This window comes from Saccostrea cucullata, unplaced genomic scaffold (genome assembly GCF_032062105.1).
Source record: "Saccostrea cucullata isolate Sc308-1 unplaced genomic scaffold, CSIRO_AGI_Scuc_v1 ctg3143, whole genome shotgun sequence".
Lineage (NCBI taxonomy): Eukaryota > Metazoa > Mollusca > Bivalvia > Ostreida > Ostreidae > Saccostrea > Saccostrea cuccullata.
The window spans coordinates 52,583-75,502 of NW_026923888.1; the positions used below are offsets into that span (position 1 = coordinate 52,583).

At 34.7% G+C, this 22,920-nt stretch overlaps 1 protein-coding gene across 1 annotated transcript; it reads left to right on the forward strand.

The window, feature by feature from the left end:
- The first annotated feature begins 1,025 nt into the window (after positions 1-1,025).
- LOC134265197 (uncharacterized) lies at positions 1,026-7,236 on the forward strand. Its single transcript, XM_062747450.1, has 2 exons — positions 1,026-2,582; positions 7,144-7,236. The coding sequence occupies exons 1-2, from the start codon at positions 1,026-1,028 to the stop codon at positions 7,234-7,236; spliced, it is 1,650 nt and encodes a 549-aa protein (XP_062603434.1).
- The last annotated feature ends 15,684 nt before the right edge of the window (positions 7,237-22,920 follow it).

The window sequence follows — 22,920 nt, forward strand, 5'->3', positions numbered from 1 at the left end:
AAGAAGTACCTGCACCCCCTGTTGCTTCCATATAATCTTTGAATTTTTATAAGTGTTTGTTTTAAAGTAAGCATCAATTAAACTTTTTAACTACAAACTATCACATTTCTACCAGTGTTATGATTTTTTATCAAGCCAGATTCGACCTTTTCTTTATCTTCTCTTTTTACTCGGTAACAAAAATACCTCATATGAAAATAGAGCACATTTGGCAATTGTGATTTGAATCACAAGTCTTACTACAGTAACAGAGATTGTCAATTACACTTCAGGTGATTTAGGAAAAATGAAGACAAAAGTAGAAGAAATTCGCACAAAGTCTCAAAGTGAGTAGTGTGTAAATGTATTTAAAAACCAACCAATTTCAGGATCTTTTTATAAACAAGATCTCTTAACCGATCTCTTGAAGTACGGGAAAAGAAGTAGAACATCCTTTTATCAAAGTGTCAGTGAAAACACTTTTTCGTCCTAATTTTAAGTTTAACTTAATATATGAATAAAACTTAAGGTCAGGAATATACAAATCAATATAAACGCCAATCTATTATTAGTCTGTTCAATTACAAGAATGTTAATAGACAATGCAACGCAAACCATTTGAAATTGTATTGTTCTTTATCCCTGATATGAAATCCAAAAGTCCTGCATGTTATGGCAAAAATTCATTCAGTTTTTCCTCTTTCTGTGTAGAATCACATGAGAAGCTACTAAAACAATGGAGGAAGGACGATAAACGATACGTCGAGCCTCATTTTTACCAGAATCTGATGCAAAGTATCGGTGAATCTAAAATCATTATACTCACTGGGGGACCGGGATGTGGTAAAACGGCAACCTCTCGCCATATTGCAATCAAATTGCTTCAATCTCATTTCACGATAGTTTCAATCAAATATCCGAAAGAAATTACTTTTGGGGACCCTGAATTAAAACAGGTTTTTGTCCTTGATGATGCATTTGGAAATATTTGTTTGAAAGAGCAACTTCACACTGAATTTGAAAGATATTTTGAGGATATTTGCAACATGCTTGACTCAAAATCTAAACTGATTCTTACAAGCCGAAAAACAGTTTTCATGGAGGCCAAACGGTTTACATTTCTAAACAGTTTTACTTACAAAGTATTTGATCTTGGAGATGACGAAAATGAGTTAACAAAACAGGACAAGTTGTCTATTTTATCTGCATATGAAATTGATATCAATCCCTTAGAACAAGAATTACAGAAGGTCGTGGGGGAAAGCGACGTGTTTCATATGTTTCCACTGTTGTGTAAATTATTTTCTACGAATTTGGAATACAAAAGAAAAGGATGTTCATTTTTTAAAGAACCATATCCAATTATTATGAAGCACTTGGATGAAATGGAAAAAGAAAGGAGATTATTTTACGCAGCTCTGGTTTTATGCATGCTGAATGAAGGGCTTATTTCTGAAAATGTCTTGGACACTGAATTGGTGCCAAAAAAGACAATATACCGATGCTGTAAAATACAAAGTTCGACAGATAATTGGGAAATAATGGAAGCTGTCTCACAGATGGTAGGGACATATCTCACTGAGTGTGACGGAGAATTCTACTTCGTTCATGACTTACTTTTTGAAATTGTTGCTTGTCACTTTGGAAAAAAATGTCCAAAAGAAATTATTGACCTTATGACCAGCGAATTTATTTCACAACGTTTAACTCTTGAGGACAAACAAGAGGAAGGCTTTCTGACAATTAAAATTTCAGAGAGGGAGTACAACAAACTAGCCGAGAGACTGTACGGAGATCTAAAAAATCTTAAACTCTACAGCGTTTTTGATTCAGAGTTTCTTCACAATGAGAAAATCGGTGACCATTTCTTGTCACTTCTTAGCAGAGATACAAATATTGATATAAAAGACTTCTTTCTGTCTTTGAATACAGACTTCAAAGATTATACAACCATGCGAATGCCCAATAAGAAAACGCTTGATTCAACAGAAGAGTTGCATTTTAATATGAAAATGCTTATAGAAGATGCAGGAAAAGTTTTTTGGTTTTATGAAGACGAGGAATTTGGTGCTTATTCTAACAATTGTCAGATTCGACTTATAAGTTGGATCATTGCCTTTGGGCATAATAAGATTCTCAAATACATTGTTGACCAAATGATTTCCCGAAATGAAGAATTAGAGATTGTGTTTGGGAAAGATCTCATGAGTCAAACAAGATGTCTTGTCTTAGCTTGTTATTCAAAAAATCCGGATATTGTCAAACTTGTTTTGAAGCATACAGATCCAACATGTAGGAATATGAATACACATCAAGAAGAAGAATCTGTTTGTATACCAATGTATAAACTAATAACCCCATTGACACTCTCTATCTTATTAGAAAGTTCTGATATATTGGATATCATTTTAGATGAGGAAGTCAATGTTAATGCTTTTGGCGTTACTTGTTTAAGTCCACTGCTTATTGCAATATACAGGTCTGATTTGAATACTGTTCAAAAATTGGTAGCAGCTGGTGCTAATGTTAATCAATGTTCATGTGATGAATTTCCTCTTATTGTTGGATCGATGCTGAATAATACTGAAATTGTTGAGTTTCTAGTAAAAAATGGAGCTCAGTGCAATTTTCGTATGAGAGAAGATTACACAGCTCTTTATTTTGCCTCGAAATATGGAAATATAAAAATGTTAAAGACACTTTTTTCAGTTTGGTGCAGATTATTCTATATATAAGGAGAGAGACAAATCTCCTTTTTGTATTGCTGCAAGGGAGGGACATCTTTCTGTACTAGAGATTCTCCTTGAACATGGTGCAAACTCCAACTACGTCGATAAATTTGGTTGGACACCCTTAAGACTTGCTTCAGCGAATGGGTTTTCAAATATCGTTTTGTACTTGTTGGAAAAAGGAGCAGACGTTATTCATGCCATCCCTTTGTTCATGGCAATTGAAAAAAGGCACCTAGACATATCAAAAATATTGATAGAAAGGGGAACCGATATAGATATGTTGATTAAAACCTCTGGTTATTTGGATCCAGAACTAACAACATGCCTTCATAAAGCTGTAAAGGTAAACAATCCCCAAATAGTAGAATTATTAATACAGAGGAAGACCACAGCTTATACAGTAAAGGATTCCGATGGCATGACTCCCTTGAAAGTATCTCTTTGGACGGGACATAAAGACATAACACAACTTTTAATCAAGGGAGAAAATTGTTATAAACAGGGGAATGGAAATAGCCATTTCTTTAATTTGATTGTGAATATTCGTGCGTCTATATTATTCCTAAACGATAAAGATGAAGTAAAAATGAAGAGTGAAAAAGCACCTTTATTTTTAAGTAGTTCATCGTTAATCAATGAGGTACTCTCAGAGGACAGATATGGATCAATGAAAGATTTACTTTCACTGGGGCTTCAAGAAGATCAGAGAGTAATCAAAGTTGGTCAAAGAAAACTTATATTGGCTCCCCACCTATGGTTTGGTGAATACCCTTATCACAACTCAATTTCATTGACACATTACATTATTATATGTGGCATTGACGTCCACAGTGTCATGTCCAATGTGAAACTCTCTAAATTAATGATAGACCATGTGTTTTGGAAGAAATCATCGTCTGAATATAATATGAAACCATTTCTTGGAAAATGGAATGAGCCGACAAGTTGGGATCCAATGTTTTCAATGATAAGTCAAAAGCAAATCAAAGATTTAAAATCATATGAAATAGGGTATATAATGGATAATTCTGACTCCATTTTACATCTTTTATTAAGGTTTATTACTAAACTAAAATGGAAACTGTACGTTGATGATGAACCAGAATCGGAGCTTTGCAACGATTTTGAATATATACGTGTTTCAGACGTTTTGTCGCATCTTAAAATGAGAATGAGACGCCATTCTATTTAAGTTGTCTGTTTATAATTTAAATATCATTGTACAAACCAGTCTTATATACATTTTATGAGACAAAGAAACTTTAAATCAATAAATGTTAAAAGTATCCTTTGTATTACTTTGACTAGCTAATTTATATGAATTAAAAATTATGTTTTAAGGGGTCTGTTGAATTTTATTTTTTCTTCTTTGGTTTTTTATCTCCAATGACAATTCTCCATGTTCAATAACCGGTATCTCCTAGGGTTTAAACTTTACGTACATTTTAATTAAATATACTTCCTTCCAAATTAAATTGAAAAAGACCATTAAATTCTTAAGACAAATTTTGACATTCATGAACTCCATTAACTTAAACGTAAGTTTTATTTTTTGACATTTTCAGTGTGAATTAATGCTTTTCATGTCTTTTTGATTTTAAGGACACATTTTTACCTCCTCTGAATCGAAATTAAGTCAAGATTTACGACAAAATATAATCCTTTTCACAACTTAAGTCATTGTTTTACCTGTACTGTTTGGAGACTAGAAACGCGCATATTATGCAATAGAAAGGTATCCGTCTTTCTGTTAACATTTTTTTAAAATGCTACACCTCTTATAGTTCTGCTCTGATTCAATATAACTTGGCAAACAGGTTAACATAACTAAGATACCTTATCTATTGCATCAGATTTAGATTTCGATGAACAGCATTGCCATAGTTACTAAAATTGGAAGTTTCTGTTAAAATTTGTTCAAAGTGTCACTCCTCCTACACTTTTGTACTGATTTCAATATGACATTGCAAACATTAACCTACATTAAAACTTCCAATTGATTTTATTGACTTTAGATTTCAATGACAGTGTTGTCATGGTTACCTAAACGAAAATGTCTATGAAGTTCTATTTAGATGCTTCACTTTTCACCTGATTTCAATGTTACCTGGGCCAAATTTAGACCACCTTAAGATACACTATTTATTGCATAATTCATTCAGATCTCTATGAACGATGTAGCAATAGTTGATAAAAATAGAAATAATAAGGTATGGTTTGTTTTTTAGCACTATACATTAATTTTCTTAAAAAGTTCAGAAATTGCTTGTAATAGGAACTGAATAGATAGATTGAATAAATGATTTAAAGATATGGCATAAAGGAGAACCATTCTAGAAGCATGTCGTCATTGATTTGATATATCTCTAAGATTCGTGCAAAACACCCACAAAATCTTTCATATCTGGGGTTGTCTTCGTTTTGGATAATTGCGTCCACATGTGGACAAAATTATCCAAAAATGTAAATTTTTTTCAACCTTTGCCCCTTTGATTTTTTTAAACCTTTTTGACCTAACCTAATTAAAACATTACAAATAGTTAATGTTTGGCGTACTTGTGATGGCCATTTATTCACAATTTTTTCATCAGAACAACAAAATATGCGCCGATCTTCAATCGATATGGCAGCATATACACAAACAACTCAAAGCAGTAGAAACACCACCTTGACCCAAGGGACCTGGAAAAAACAGTGCCCCATGGAGGTGGCATCCTCTGCAAAATTCTGCCAAATGAACCACAAAACAATTTTTGTGGGCCATCCGCCAACAAATCTAGGCGGTCAATTTTGCAATCATCAATACAATTCATATTTATCAACTTTACACTCAACTAGTAGTGTATACAATTCAATTTTCAAATATGCAACTTCACAACTTCAAGGTTTGGCCATGACAAGACTTAACAAGTTTATGTAGTAGTAGTAGGATAAAATCTGTCAGTGGTTGACAAAAGCATTCCCAGAGTATTTCTTAAAGAATTCACAAACAAGTCATTACCCAAATCTGACAAGTGTACACCATCTTTGCGAAAAAGGGTTACATGTCTTTTTAAAATATCAGGATATTTAATGGAGGCCCAACACATTTTCTTAACAACAAATGTAGCAAGTGCAGAATCAATTCTTTTTCTCCAATTTTCACCATCATTGTTAGAGAGACACAAGGTCCAATTACTTCGTGGTAAAATATGCGACCAAACAATAACTGTCTTTGGCATTAATTGTGAAATATTTACAATGGTAGATTTCATGTACATTTGTAAACCCTTCAATGTATTATGAGGATTACCGATATCGTTGCCCCCACAATGCATTACTAGGACTGCTGGTGGGTCATTATTTTTTGATTTCTTTTGGATAGTTGGATACAGCTGCAACCAAACCATACCCCTTATCCCATGCTAAATTATACTATGTGTTTAAAATCCCAGGTTGTTAATCATTCTCTGTTGAGCATATTTCTGAGCCCATTATAACAATGAAGATCCAATGATCCATATGCAATCTGAAACAATTTTGGACAGAATTAATTTGCATCTAACTTATTAAAGAATCGACCTTATGTATGACTTATAGGCAGCAGAACTCCATCTGCCAATTGTTTTGATTTCAGCTTCGCTCATACCGTTTAAATACAGATGTGTGGCCCCACCGATTCTAAAAGAATGAGATTTAAAAACCGATGTGTTTATATTTAAAAATGTTAAACATTTATTTAGCATTGTTGAAAACTGATACTGTGTCAAAGGCTTGGAGTTGAAATGCACAAAGAATTTAGTTGCTGAAATTGTCTGACGCATAACGATAAATTTCTGCAGTATTGTAAACAAAATTAAGGACTGGGCATGCTTTGGGACTTTAACTGCTGAACCCTTGTGCATTTGATCAGTTTTGGAACTTTTAATCATTAAACTTACATGGTCTTGTAATAACTGAACACTATCAGAATGAAGGTCTACTACTTTGCTAACTCTAAGCAATGCAAAAAATGCTACTAAATAGGCACATTGAAATAATGTTGCTTCGTATAAAGCATGTGCAACATAAGGCAAAGTATTTATGATACGACAAGTGCAAGGTAATAGGCCGTCTAATATCACTAGATACTGTCAATTTTTTGTAACCAGTAAGCAGTTTTTTAATTGAAAATGACTCTACAGAATTTGGCCATCCATGAATGTTTATGAAAAAGCTCAGACCAGACAGATAACATTTGACGGTTGAAAAGGCACATTTTTTCTCTGACATGTATGCAACAAAGTTTATGACATGGTCAACAGGAGGAGGCCACAACTGTGGAAAAGAGTTATCTACCCGAAATTTATTAAAGGTTTGAATGCCCTGCCTATAAACTTTGTTTGTATTGTCCGAAATGCTAGCATCTACCAGGCTTTCTACAGTTGATGAATAATTGGCCAAAATTGCATAGGAACTGGACAGGGATAAGGCCGAGCCCCAGGAGCCAGCTGATGGAACCTCGAAAACTGAAAACGAGAAAGAACATCTGCCTTATCATTCTTAATACCTTGAATATGTTGACATTTGATCTGAATGTTATTCTGCAAGGTGTTGAGGACCAAGGCTCTCAATAAAACCATAACTCTCTCATTTTTTGAAGTTTTGTTGTTGATTATGTGAACAAGTGCTAAATTGTCTAGAAGCCAGCATTTCTGCCCAAATAACAATACCCAACAATATTGGAATGAGCTCCAACAAAGTAATATCCTTCTTTATCTCCTGAGACCAACTTTCTGGCCAAGCTAACACACTCCATTCATCGCCGAAAACAACACCACACCCATACGACCCTGAACTGTCTGTATAAAATTGCAACATATCACTATCTGACCAATCTACTGATGGAAACCGAGTTAGTTCATTAAAATATTGCAGAAATACAACCCACATCTGAAGGTCCAACTTACGAGGGGCATTTCAAAAGTTCTGGCAACTGTTTAATAAAAGATAAACCGTTTTACGGAAATTATTGAGTTTGATATCATTAGAAAGATCAGAAAAATATACACATATTGTGACGTCACTTTATTATTTCTATGACGTAATAATTCCGAAAATGACGTCAGAATATAGAATGTTAAGCATACTGAAAAGTCGCGTTTTTATCCACATGAGACGATCGTAAAAGTTCTGTCAAAGGCTTATTTGAAAAAATATTTCAAAGAAAATTTTAATTTTAAAAGAGGTAGAGTAGTACTATGATATTGTTTATCAGCAATTCCATTATTCATTGTATGGTTTGTTTACGAGCACGGTTTATGTCCGGTTTTGCTATCATAGACATTCATTTAAGATTTTTATTGACATGATACGGCCGACTTTTCGGTCTTTTATATAGCTCTCCATTGTTTGAAATAAAACATGTTCTGTATTAAACTAAAGTATATTAATGCAGTGTTCATCAAATATATTTTGAGTAACAGGACTCTAACCGTTTACGAATAAACTGTGCTAAATCTTGTCCCCGACTGGATTCTGTGCGTATTTTTTCATATAAATTCAACTTCGGCGCCCCAAAACTCACTACTGCTTTTGACTTATGAATCCAAAAAACGAATATAAGTTACTCAGACATGTAAAGTCTTATTTATTTTCCATGCATTATAATTTTCGAATATGTGGAGGCACAGAGGGGTTACAACTGCGCCGCCGCCATTTTGGATTTTACGAAAAAATAGTGGGCACACTAAACTTATCTTCTCTTGAGCCTTCATCGATCCCACAAATCTGGTAAAAACACCTTACGAATTTATGCTATCTAACTTTTTAACATGATCGCCTATTTTTCTTTGATTGTCAAGTTTGTCTTTTTCTCACATTTAGGTCTCTTTTACGCAAAAGTTTGAGCGAGATTCGATAAAACCATGCTAATTTTGACACTCGTTAAAACCATTTCAGAACAAGAAGATCTCCAAAATAAAATACCATATGATAGACTGTAGTCTATGTAATCATTCCATCAACTGGCATTTGCGTCTGGTAACTTGCGTCCGAGTAATGAGCAAAAGTTGTCTTGAAATTTTAATTTGATCAAATTGTGTCTTTTGTTACGTCATTTTTATTGTCAGTATACTAATCTTTCTATATTCTGACGTCATTTTCGAAGTTATTACGTCATAAAAATTATAAAGTGATGTCCCAATATGTGTATATTTTTCTGATCTTTCCAATGATATCAAACTCAATAATATCCGTTAAACGGTTAATCTTTCATTAAACAGTTGCCAGAACTTCTGAAATGCCCCTCGTAATATCATTAGATATTCTAATCAAATAAAAAGACCTATTAACACCTTGTAGTGCCCCGTAAATTCTCCTACAAAATGCCCTACCAGCCTTTTACAACGAAGGCAAGTGAACCAACCAGCGATTCTAATTCTTTCTTTGTTACTTTTTTACTACACTGAACATACTTTATCTTTTCCAGCAATTCATCCACTTTTTCTTTTGGAACAAAAATTGTCTCTTGCACAGAATCTATTCCTAACCCTAAAAATGTTAATTTTGTACAAGGACCTTGTGTTTTTTCCGGTGCAATTGGAACTCCTAAATTTTGACTCAGTTCTTGAAAATGATACATTAAATTCTCTGCATTCACCAGAATTAGCTGATCCAACAAAAAGAAATCATCCAAGTAATGAACAATACTATCATTTTGTGACCTCTGTTCTAATTCCCAATGTAAAAATGATGAAAATTTTTCAAAAAGTAAACAAGATACTGAACACCCCATTGGCAAACACTTGTCAGTATAATATGAATTATTAAACTTAAGGTAAAGATCCATACCATCCTATAGAAATAACGGAACTGCAGATTTTGTTGAAACTTTTCAGAATCTTATCTGAGTATTTGTCCTTTCCAGATCAGTGTAAATTTTGGGGTCAACCGGGCCTCCTTTTGAAAGGATTGTTACTAAAAATAGACATTGTCTCGTGAAATGACGGAAATGCGGAAATTAAGATATTTATTCTAGCTTTCTAAAATTAAAAGCAAAAGAATTTTTTTAACATATGAATCATAGAGAAAATATGCTTGTTTAAATGTTTAATTATTTTTTTTAATCTGCTAATCCACCTAATATTACTTTCTAGGGCGAATTAAACATATTTAGCTCAAAATTATAAAGTTCATTTCACGTAAAAATAAATTGCTGCTTGATATTCTAACTACAGATTTCTTTTTAAAATTAACACGTTATTTTCCAATGTTCTCTCCCTTATATGGCATAAAAATTAAGTGGGGCAGCGGGCATCAAACAAGAAAATTTCACATTTTTAAACCAAATTTGCTGAAAAATGATAATTTGAAAAATCTTTTTAACATCTATACTTTTAGGATTTGGGTGTAAAAATCGCTTTAAATATTTGAAACTATCGATAATAGAACAGTAATAAGTATGGTTTAAATCATAAGTTGAATATTTAATGCAAAGACGGCCAAAAATTCGTTTTCACGATTCACAAGCATAATAGTAATCGGGTTCAATCTTCGGAATATTCTATAAACCGTTAATGCGCATGTGTGACGTTGTGACGGAAGTGAAAGAAGAAAATACTTTCAGTTTCAACATGGGTAGTTTGGATGCGATTTAGTTGATTAAATATTTAGAGAAGTGGCACGTTTTACTACTTTTTGTGTCTGTGTAATACATTTCTCGCTATTCATAGATACAAATAAGTGGATTGTTTGCCACATCTTTTTAACGTCTGGTTTCTGATCTCAGGAAATGCTCGGACCTGTCCAAGTAAGGTTCAACGTTGTTTATCATGTTTTTATTCATATACCATATAAAATAGATCAAATTAATGTACGCGGAGATGAATATGTTCAGTGTTTCCACTTTGTAATGTTTGTTTGTTTAAAACACCGTGCTTACAGGCGATCATATCCTTGGAAGGCAGAGATCCCCTTCTTAAGCTAGGGAGTAAGGGACACTCTAGCACTGAATTATCGAGGTTTTCCGTAATAACTCAAATTCGTTTAATAAATTCAAGCTCCATAGTTGATGACTAGAATTGCATTGAGAGCATCATTACTAAAGTTATGTCATTTAATTGGTAAAATGTGAAGTAATTTATGTATTTTTAAAATCAATAAGGTTTTATAAATATATGAAAGAGTTCATAATTAAAGAGTTAAGTAAGTCAAACAATAAAAAAATAGTTGTTTTATGTACTCTGACCAAGCTGTCAAAATCACCCTTACACAATAATTTTTGTCAGCACTTATATTTTTTTTCTCGTTTCCATAGTATAATTTCTATAGGATGCTTTTTGATTGAAATTTTCATGGCGGATCTAGTGGTGAGTGTGTGTGTTCCCATGGACATTGCAGAATTATTAAATGTACATACTTAACCTAGCAGTACAATTATTCTCTGCCATCCTTGGACTTTTAGTAAGACGTAGTATTCTCGGCACTAGTGTCTTTCAAATGGCAAATAAATTTTCATTGGTTAAAAAATTAATAAAATCAGGTACTTTTAATCATTGTTGACAATCATTAGACAACTTACCGGTAATCTTACTTTCTTATATGTCCTGAATTTCTATCCCGGCCACATATATTTCAATGATGAATGAAAGCTGTGTAAATTTTAGAGGCTAAATACATAACATCAAGAATATCCTGCCTTACTAAAAGTAACAGTGAATTTTACTAAAAGTGACCTTGGATGGCAGGACCCCTCCTTGGAAAAATTGATCTATGCAAAATTGGTATGAAAAGTCATTGGTATGATGCTTTAAAAGTCAACAACTCCCTGAGTAAATAGAATGTTCTATGTTAAAGTGATATTTTGATATGGATCCAGTGAGCATTTGTTCCATGAGTTTTGACACAGATTCTCGAACCTGAAATTGTCTGAGTTGATGAACATCATTATAGGTACTGAATATTTAATTTGTATGTATACTTGTATATTAAAAGTACCTGAGGAATAATACATGCATTATGAACTTGGTCTAGTTTAAAAAAAACTCTTTTCTGTTGCTCTGTGCCTAAAATAAAAACATTTAATCAAGACATCCAAGATGGTTCAATTTGACTTGTATTGGAGTTTAGGCAGTTCAATTATACTTCTTTAAAATTGTATTCTAATAATGAAATTTAAAAAAAAAAAGATTTTTTTCTTCTCCAGCTTTTTATCATGCTACATGACACAGCACAAAGTCCTAACTCATAAGTTTGGGAAGGACTCTTCATTCATTTGGGGGAAAATGGTTTGATACAAGTTTTGCATGCTGGTCCAATACACTATCTGGCTTTTTGGAACTGTGTTGCTTAGTACATATTCACCATGTATATCCCAACATGCGGGGTGTATGCTATGTTGTGCGCGGGGTGTATGCTTCCGAAGCGAGAGAAAGGGGGTCAATGTACGTTCTTAGTCCATTTTCTCATTTTACGGATATTTTTCGCCAGAAAGCATATGCCTACGGAAGAAAGCATTATCTAAGGAGTATATGGATACCTATGAATCCACTGGACACCTCCTAGTTTTATCAAACACCTCAACACATTTTCAAGGATCGGAGCAAGATTGACGCTATACTGTGTTTATGATCGAATATCAGAACAAAGCTTTGCTTTATCGTCATTTTTATATTATTGTTAAATACATGTTTACAATATAAACGTTTGTAAAAATTGTCTGTAAATAAAAAAGTTCGTATATAAAGATATTGACGAAAAATCAATGTTGTGTCCGGGGTGTATGCAACATGTTGTGCGCGGGGTGTATACCCTTCTTTTTACTCTATAGTATCATTGTCGGAAATGTCATTAAAAAATTCTTAACAACTGACTTTTGTGATAAAATTTCTATTTTCTTTTCTTAATCATTCACCAGTTTTGTAATAGCACAACTTCAGGTTCATGAATTCGATTTACTGGAAATAATACGTTCATCGTACAGGGTGTCCCATAATATATGATACCATTTCATGATTATATAAAATATATTGTAATGAATATTGAATAACAACAAATGCACTATAAACATGGCATATATTGTCCAATTTTATTCACACAATTTTATGGACATTGAAAGGAACAATACAAAATGGGTTCACCTTTAAAAAAGCTATCGTTTTTTAATTATGTCCCCATACATGACGTCAAATCTGGGTAATGGTCATGTCTAGACATTGCGCAAAATTCCATAACTTAAGACAACAGTGCGTTTTTCCTTAGTTATAAACAAGATTTTCGTTGAATATATACCTTTTTAGATAAATTAAATATTTAGATTAAGGTTTAGTTATAATATTTTAAGACTGGGTTTGATAATTAGTCCTGAAATGAGGGTATACCCAGCTTGTTTGGTTAATCCATTTTGCTTGAAATGCATTTTTATGCCCCGCCATGAATATGGCCGGGGCATATAGTGTTTGTCATGTCCGTCTTCCGTCCTTCCGTCCTTCCGTCTTCCGTCACACTTTGTGTTTAGCTCTGTTCAAAGCTAAGTTTCAAAGAAACTATCCAAGATATTTTCATCAAACTTCATATGCTGATAGATATTGATGAGAGCTATGGTTCATCTAGGAATGAACACTACCAGACTTGCTTCGGATGCTTGATGTGACCTACATTTTCAAGACAAGTGACCAGGTTAAAGCTTTAGGAGCAGGTCCATTCCTAAGGAACTATATGTCCTACTTGGACCAAACTTACATGGATGATGCAACTAGGGATGGACACTACCAGACTTGCTTCGGATGCTGGATGTGACCTACATTTTCCAGACGAGTGACCAGGTTAAAGTTTTTAGAGCAGGTCCATTCCTAAGTAACTATAAGCCCTACTTGGACCAAACTTGCATGGATGATGCATTTAGGGATGGACACTACCAGACTTGCTTTAGATGCTGGATGTGACCTACATTTTCCAGATGAGTGACCAGGTTAAAGTTTTTAGAGCAGGTCCAATCGTAAGGAACTATAAGCCCTACTTGGGCTAAACTTGCATGGATGATGCATTTAGGGATGGACACTACCAGACTTGCTTCAGATGCTGGATCTGACCTATATTTTCATTCCCAAGTAGCTATATGCCCTACCTGGACCAAACTTGCATGGATGATGCATCTAGGGATGGACACTACCAGACTTGATTCGGATGCTGGATCTGACCTATATTTTCTTTCCCAAGTAACTATAAGCCCTACCTGGACGAAACTTGCATGGATGATACATCTAAGGATGGACACTACCAGACTTGCTTCGGATGCTGGATCTGACCTATATTTTCATTCCCAAGTAACTATAAGTCCTACCTGAACCAAACTTACATGGATGATGCATCTAGGGATGGACACTACCAGACTTGCTTCGGATGCTGGATCTGACCTATATTTTCATTCCCAAGTAACTATAAGTCCTACCTGAACCAAACTTACATGGATGATGCATCTAGGGATGGACAATACCAGACTTGATTCGGATGCTAGATCTGACCTATATTTTCATTCCCAAGTAACTATAAGTCCTACCTGAACCAAACTTACATGGATGATGCATCTAGGGATGGACACTACCAGACTTGCTTTGGATCCTGGATCTGACCTATATTTTCATTCCTTAGTAACAATAAGTCCTACCTGAACCAAACTTACATGAATGATGCATCTAGGGATGGACACTACCAGACTTGCTCCGGATGCTGGATCTGACCTATATTTTCATTCCTTAGTAACTATAAGCCCTACCTGAACCAAACTTACATGGATGATGCATCTAGGGATGGACACTACCAGACTTGCTTCGGATGCTGGATCTGACCTATATTTCATTCCTTAGTAACAATAAGTCCTACCTGAACCCAACTTGCATGGATAATGCATCTAGGGATGGACACTACCACACTTGATTCGGATGCTGGATCTGACCTATATTTTCATTCCCAAGTAGCTATAAGCCCTACCTGGACGAAACTTGCATGGATGATACATCTAGGGATGGACACTACCAGACTTGCTTCGGATGCTGGATCTGACCTATATTTTTATTCCCAAGTAACTTTAAGCCCTACCTGGACCAACCTTGCATGGATGATGCATCTAGGGATGGACACCACCAAACTTGCTTCGGATGCTGAATTTGACCTATATTTTCATTCCTTAGTAACTATAAGTCCTACCTGAACCAAACTTGCATGGATGATGCATCTAGGGATGGACACTACCAGACTTGATTCGGATGCTGGATCTGACCTATATTTTCATTCCCAAGTAACTATAAGCCCTACCTGAACCAAACTTACATGGATAATGCATCTAGGGATAAACACTACGAGACATGCTTCGGATGCTGTATCTGACCTATATTTTCATTCCCAAGAAACTATAATCCCTACCTGAACCAAACTTGCATGGATAATGCATCTAGGGATAAACACTACGAGACATGCTTCGGATGCTGTATCTGACCTATATTTTCATTCCCAAGTAACTATAAGCCCTACCTGAACCAAACTTGCATGGATGATGCATCTAGGGATGGACACCACCAAACTTGCTTCGGATGCTGAATTTGACCTATTTTTTCATTCCTTAGTAACTATAAGTCCTACCTGAACCAAACTTGCATGGATGATGCATCTAGGGATGGACACTACCAGACTTGATTCGGATGCTGGATCTGACCTATATTTTCATTCCCAAGTAACTATAAGCCCTACCTGAACCAAACTTACATGGATAATGCATCTAGGGATAAACACTACCAGACATGCTTCGGATGCTGGTTCTGACCTATATTTTCATTCCCAAGTAACTATAAGCCCTACCTGAACCAAACTTGGATAGATGATGCATCTAGGGATGGACACTACCAGACTTGCTTCGGATGCTGGATCTGACCTATTTTTTCATTCCTTAGTAACTATAAGTCCTACCTGAACCAAACTTGCATGGATGATGCATCTAGGGATGGACACTACCAGACTTGATTCGGATGCTGGATCTGACCTATATTTTCATTCCCAAGTAACTATAAGCCCTACCTGAACCAAACTTACATGGATAATGCATCTAGGGATAAACACTACCAGACATGCTTCGGATGCTGGTTCTGACCTATACTTTCATTCCCAAGTAACTATAAGCCCTACCTGAACCAAACTTTCATGGATGATGCATCTAGGGATGGACACTACCAGACTTGCTTCGGATGCTGGATCTGACCTATATTTTCATTCCCAAGTAACTATAAGCCCTACCTGAACCAAACTTACATGGATGATGCATTTAGCGATGGACACTACTAGACTTGCTTCGGATGATGGATCTGACCTATATTTTCCAAACAAGCAATTCAGCTGCATCACTATTCTGGATATTCTGATCAAGTTTTATATACATACAAATTTTCATGTTGCTTTACTAATATATCCGCGGCGGGGCATTCATGTCCTATGGACATATTTCTAGTTAGCAATATTTTGACGTAATTTTGTGGCTATATTATTCCAACTATGTGATCATTTTTAACAAAAAATTATTTGTTGCTAAAAATTGTATTTATTCAAATATTTAATGAGAAAAAATTCAAAGAAATTGGCCTAGACCTGCGTTTCTGACAATAATTTAAAATGGTATCATATATAATGGGACACCCTGTACTTTTGGCTTTACATGCACATGGTCATGGAAGTAAATGTACAGGGTACTTTGTTTAACTGTTTAATGTGATAACCAGCAATTCATCCCTTCTTTCGATTTAAAGGCACTTTATTCAGATCCTTCCTTAATAAATGCTTCACACATGCATCATTTTGAACATTTAACATTTCCTCATAATTTCTGTTTAACTTTTTTTTCAATATTTTTTAAATGAGTTTTAAAATATTGAGATTTTTGTAATGTCATCAACACCAAAAAAAAAATGTTCTCCTTCATGTAGTATACGTAATAGTAATACGTAATAGTTTACGTTGTGTACTTTGGCCCCATAAGCCAATGTTTGGCAGTAAACTATTTGTTTAATATTGAGGCATTGTATTGTACTGAGTACATATTTTCTAGGAATGGGCCCGAGGAGGGCGTGTTTATGTCTTAGGTAATTTTTTTTTTTGGGGGGTGGGGGTGGGGGGGATATCTTTACTACGTGTATATACAATAATAAAATAAAGGAGGAGTGGACATTCATTGATATTAATTACACGTCAACGTGAAATTGTAATTGTACCAAAAACAGTTTGTTTGTTTTTTTTTCCAATTATGCATGCCCTCAGAAAATTGTCGTCCCTTATTACAAATATGCATTTTTATAGCCGGCTTTACATGTTTATTGTAATTTGTAAAATACGAAATCTTATCAGATAAGGAAAAATGAGTCCAAATATTGCAAAAATTGAAAGGAAAATAAATATATCATACACACACGTAATATCACCCCCTTTTTGTTTCAGGCACAACTTTTCACTACAGAAAATGTTCATCGAAAGTCAGGTTGTACCCTATTTTTTGTTGCAGCATTACCATGCGATGGTTATGCTTTATATTTAAGAAAAAAACAAAGAGAGAATTGGTACTGAAAAAAAGACGGGACCTACAACCCCATCTGATCTAGGAGTTTTGAGTTCGATAAGCCCCCCCCCCCTTTTTTTTTACAGCTAGTCCACTTATCTCAAGGTTTTTTTTCGGGTATCCGCACTTCAAAAAAGATTCTACTTCACTGTCATAAATGCTTAAAAATACATGTATTGATAACATAAATGTTGCAGAAACAAAAATAAAAAGATGTATTCATAATACACCATTCATGTAGTGTTATTATTATTTTTAACAAGCCAGATATTTAGATTAAAACGAGCCGAAGAAAGGGCAAATTAAGTGTCTTCAATGCAGGGATTGGGGAAGGGGGGGGGGGGGGCTTTGGAGAGATATTTTAGACCATTGCGCCATCTACACTGTAGATAACAATCGCTCCTTGTACATTTAGCGTCTTTTATGCTTGAATATGATAGTTTGCTTTTAATTTTTTTTTTATTTAGTTAATTTGTTTTTTACTTCAGTACGTTTATGGAAATTACTTTTTGGTTCGACATTAGTATTAAGATCTTTTATCAACACTTTTTGTCGCTTTTAAACCTGTGTAAATAAAACTTCCATTGATACTTCGCACAACAATCCTAAGAAAAATATGGGGTGTATACACCCCGCGTACAACATGTTGCATACACCCCGGACACAACATTGATTTTTCGTCAATATCTTTATATACGAACTGTTTTATTTACAGACAATTTTTACAAACGTTTATATTGTAAACATGTATTTAACAATAATATAAAAGTGACGATAAAGCAAAGCTTTGTTCTGATATTCGATCATAAACAAAGTGTTGCGTCAATCTTGCTCCGATCCTCGGAATTGTGTTGAGGTGTTTGATGAAACTAGAAGGTGTCCAGTGGATTCATAGGTATCCATATACTCCTTAGATAATGCTTTCTTCCGTAGGCATATGCTTTCTGGCGAAAAATATCCGTAAATTGAGAAAATGGACAAAGAACGTACATTGACCCCCTTTCTCTCGCTTCGGAAGCATACACCCCGCGCACAACATAGCATACACCCCGCATGTTGGGATATACATGGTGATATTGATGTTAAAATAGATAAATATGTAGGTGTATAATATTATTAAGCTCAATATGATATCAAAAACTATTTATGTAGGAAAAAAAAGAACTGAATAATCACTGGGAAAGTTATGCAATTTTTTTAAAACAAGTATCTTGATAAACCAAGTTTAACATCAACAAAAAAAAACTTATATAATTGTCTCCCCTTTCACTGAAAGTGGGGATACTAAATTTAGGTCTGTGCATCTGTCCGTGTGTCTTTCTGTCTGTCTGTAACACTTTCAAGAAGCCTTTGCATTGAAATTTTACACAGCAACTCTCTGTGGCTCGAGGGAGACCCTTATTGATTTTGTGATCAAAGGGTCAAGGTAATTATGCAATAAATTCTGTATGTTGGAAAATTGATTTGTTTTGGAAAAAAAAACACTGTCATAACTTTTATGAGACAGTATTAATAATTTTTCATTCAAATAAAAAGCTACAATCTTGACATGAATCCATAAAATCTAAACTGAAACTGGTTATCTCTGTTTTTAATGATTAATGCATGATTAAACCAAGCACGAACAACCTAATTGTATAATTATAACATTGTAAGCACTCGGCTTAACTAACAGAGTTGATTTTGTGAAATGTTGGATTGAAATTTTATCCTTTTCCTTATTCCTTTTTATATCACCCTCTATGATCTCATAGGCATTCCTATTTATCATCTTATACATGTATTCCCTTCTTTGTTACTGTCATATTGTTATTTGTGGGTTTAAGTCTAACTATCATTACAGTAATCATGGTAATGCATAAAATTGCACATTATCTTATTAGCGACTGATATCTATTGCTATACTATTCACGGGTGCTTGAAGACAGAAATATTCCCTTCCCCATCTGATATAGACCCCTTGGTCTGTTCGACGTATGTTTTTCTCATTTATTATACATATTGTATATACCGTAGATGAGAAATATGTAATTTTATCATCAATTTGGAAATTGGCTCTAGCAAACATATAACAAGAGGCCCAAAAGGTTCGAAAATGGTTATGTACTATGTACAAGTATATAAGCAAACGATAATGACTTTCGACAAAAGAGAACCATTTATTTGTTACTCTGTATTTTTTCAACTTCCAGAGAATCGAACCCAGGACACCTGTCAGTCTAATGACATGTGCAGCAATACACTACATTGTATACCCAAAGCACTACAAATGATAGCTAGAGATTATTGTACACTAGCTTTAAAACAAATTTTTCCAAATTTTCAGCATATATGTCACATATTATGTGTATTAAGGAATTTTTTTGTCAATGTATCAATGTCCTTTCCTACTTAAATGAAATTTTCTGTTTTTTTTTTTTTATCAATAATTATTTTATGTTTCAGTGCAAGGATATACCAAATAACAGAGCATTAATATTTGTGCAGTAACTGTTTTATGTATGATATATACATTGTAAAAAAAAGTTTTCCATAATTTTTTTTCAAAATCCTGAGTCAATCCCCAGGGGACGATATTTTAATTCAAACAATCGAGAAGAGAAAAACGACATATAAAAATCGGAATATTGTAGCAAAGTAGTTAGGTACCTGAATACTTTCTGAGCCGTACGTGGTTCGAAAATGGTTATGTACTAAGCCTATGTACAAACATGTAAGCAAACGATAATGACTTTCGACAAGAGAACCATTTATTTGTTACTCTGTATTTCTTCAACTTACAGAGACAAAAAACGACCCGATTGTCGAAGTCTTTTAGTTATCTTTGTAATCTTCCATGCCATCTTTGTTATACTTTCGGTTTGACGAATCATCTAAATTTAAACTCTCCTTCGATCATGCATCCCGGAAAATAACTGAACATCGTATATTTATGCCTTTTATTTGGAAATTAATGTACCTTTTTTTTTTACGGTAAGTGAAATCGACGTCAGGCTTTTTTGATAGAATAAGCGTCGGGCGCGTTTGACGTAATAACGTCACAAACGAGAATAACGTCACATAACGTTATTTTACGTGGTATGGATCTTTACCTTAAAACCTAGCAGACAAAATTCCTGAGGATTGATTGGTAAAAGCCTAAATGCGCTAGAAATGTCCATCTTTGCCATAAGGGCCCCTTTTCCTTTGGTTTGAATTATGTTAATTGCATCATCAAACGAAGCATAGCTGACAGTACAATCTTGCTGACCTATGTAATCGTTAACACTATTACCATAAGGATGTGAAAGGTTGGTAATCATACGCCATCCGCCTTGTTTTTTAGGCAATAAACCTACTGGGCTACATCTTAAATTTGATATTGGGGGGGGGGGGCTGAAAAAGGACCTAAAACCCTACCTAATTCAATTTCCTTCTTAATCTTCTCTTCTAGATCGCTAGAGTGTTGAATTGCAGACTTCATGTTTTTATATTCAACCCTTACTCTAGGGCCCTGATAATTTAACAAAAACCCTTTCTGAAAACCCTGCCTTAATTAATTGGCAACTTCCCTGTCAGGATATTTATTTAATAATTTGTGAAGATTGTTGGTTTTAATTGGAGAATGGCCTAAATCCCATAATTTATTGTGAAGGACGAATTGCTCGCTGTGGGAATCTTGGGCGGAACTGCTGTTGAGTGGGCCTAGACGGGGGTAATTGTTTGACATTGTTATTCTGGGAAGACCTACAATGTAAAGAAGGATGTGATCCATTACATTTCACACAAATATGTAAAAACTTACGATTGTGTTTTTCACAAGCACCCTGAAAATTGTAAGAGTAACATTTAAATTGTTTGGGGGGATTCTGACTATATTTTTGTACAGTGGGCTGCATATAAAACAACCCTAGTTCAGCATCGACCGAACCCCAGTTAAGATTCGAATCAAATGATTTTTTCAGCCTAAACTTGATGTCATAATCCCTCCAACCATAAGACATAGGGGAACGCTCTGCACCTTTTCTAATTGTTGCCATTTAACGAAATAAATTTATAGCTTGTGCAGAGTGCTTGGCACAATAAATTGAGGCAAAAATTAAAAAAGCATCAGTCCATAGCGAAATAGACATAATTTTTTCATCTTTGTACTTTGGTTTAACCTGAATTAAACCGTCAAGATAAACAATGTGATGCTGAATATCTGAAACGGGCTCTTTGATAAGCAGTTTGCTCAGAGCGACATACTCGTTATTCCAAATTTTTTCTTTCAATGCCTGAGAGACAAGAGCTCCAAGCATTGATGCCACACTCTGGAAAGGGGTAGGCCTATCTATTTCGACCATACAATTTATACCTGCTGTAGTGCTAGTTGTTGGCGCATTCAACTGTGGGTCCACTGTCTGTTGGGTGGGTAAGGCCTGCACCGCAGGAGCTAAGATGTCTGTGGTCTTGTAGACTGGTTGTAAGGGTATTGATTGGGCTAGCATTTCTTGGCTGACCGTGTAAGTTCTTGTTGGCACTGACGTAACTGCCTGTGAATAATTACTGGTGACTGAAGTGGAGGCTTGGGTGGTCACCGTGGTGGCTACTATGCGATGGGCCCCAGAAGTCCTGGACGATAATGGATGGGCGTAAGGGCTTTTGGCCTTTGATGCCCTTGTTTTACTGGCTCTCAACATGTTTAAGTTTTCTTTTCCTGATGTCTTGGATTCAAGTAATATCTTCTTCACTTCAAAATGTTTGCAGCCGCAGCTTTGTTGTTTAACCGGAAAAGGAAGTTTACCTTGCACATGCCCAGACGTATATATAAATGTGACAAGTATGAGTTATCTTTCTTACTATAGTAAATAATTATGTGCTCAAAATAACTTAGTTTATCCAAAAGAGATAAACTTTATAATGGTCAAGGTTTGTTTTTTAAGTAGGTGAAACTGCAATGTATTTCTGTATTAATAATGTGATTTTTGCAACCAACTCTAATCCGAAATAAATATTTATTTCTTTAAACCTTATTTTATTCTTTTCGGACAATATCCCATTGGTATGCAATATAATCGCCTGCCTGGAAACATGTCTCATCATGGAAAAATTGACATTCGATCAGAAAAACATCATAATGTATTTATTTCCTGCAGCTAATTCAAGCTATGAGATTCAGAACTTGACTGGAATTAATTGTTAAACATTACAATTCATATATGACTTACACTTTTTCAAAATATACTGAACAAGTTGTACAAGTGGAACCAAACTATATGATAAACGTGATAACTCTAACGTTTCTATCATCAACTTCCCTTACTTATACAGCAATATTCCTTCATCACTTGCATGCAAAATATATATATTTCAGTTGATTAGATATGCAAGAGCATGCTCTACGGATGGACAATTTCTAAAACGAGGAAAATTATTGTCAAGCATGTTGATGAAACAAAAACATCAGCTGTGTCGTTTAAAGTCATGATTTTGTAAGTTCTATGGTCGATACAATGACCTTGTCAGCAAATACAATTTATCAATGAGTCAAATGCTGACTGCCGTTTTTCCTTTAAATTGTTGGTCCATTATTTCTATAATGAATTGACGACTTGTTTTTCCGTTATTTCCTGATGATGATAAGGAGCACATTGCAGGAGGGACTGGTCGGCAGGGGATGCTCACTTTTGCATTGCA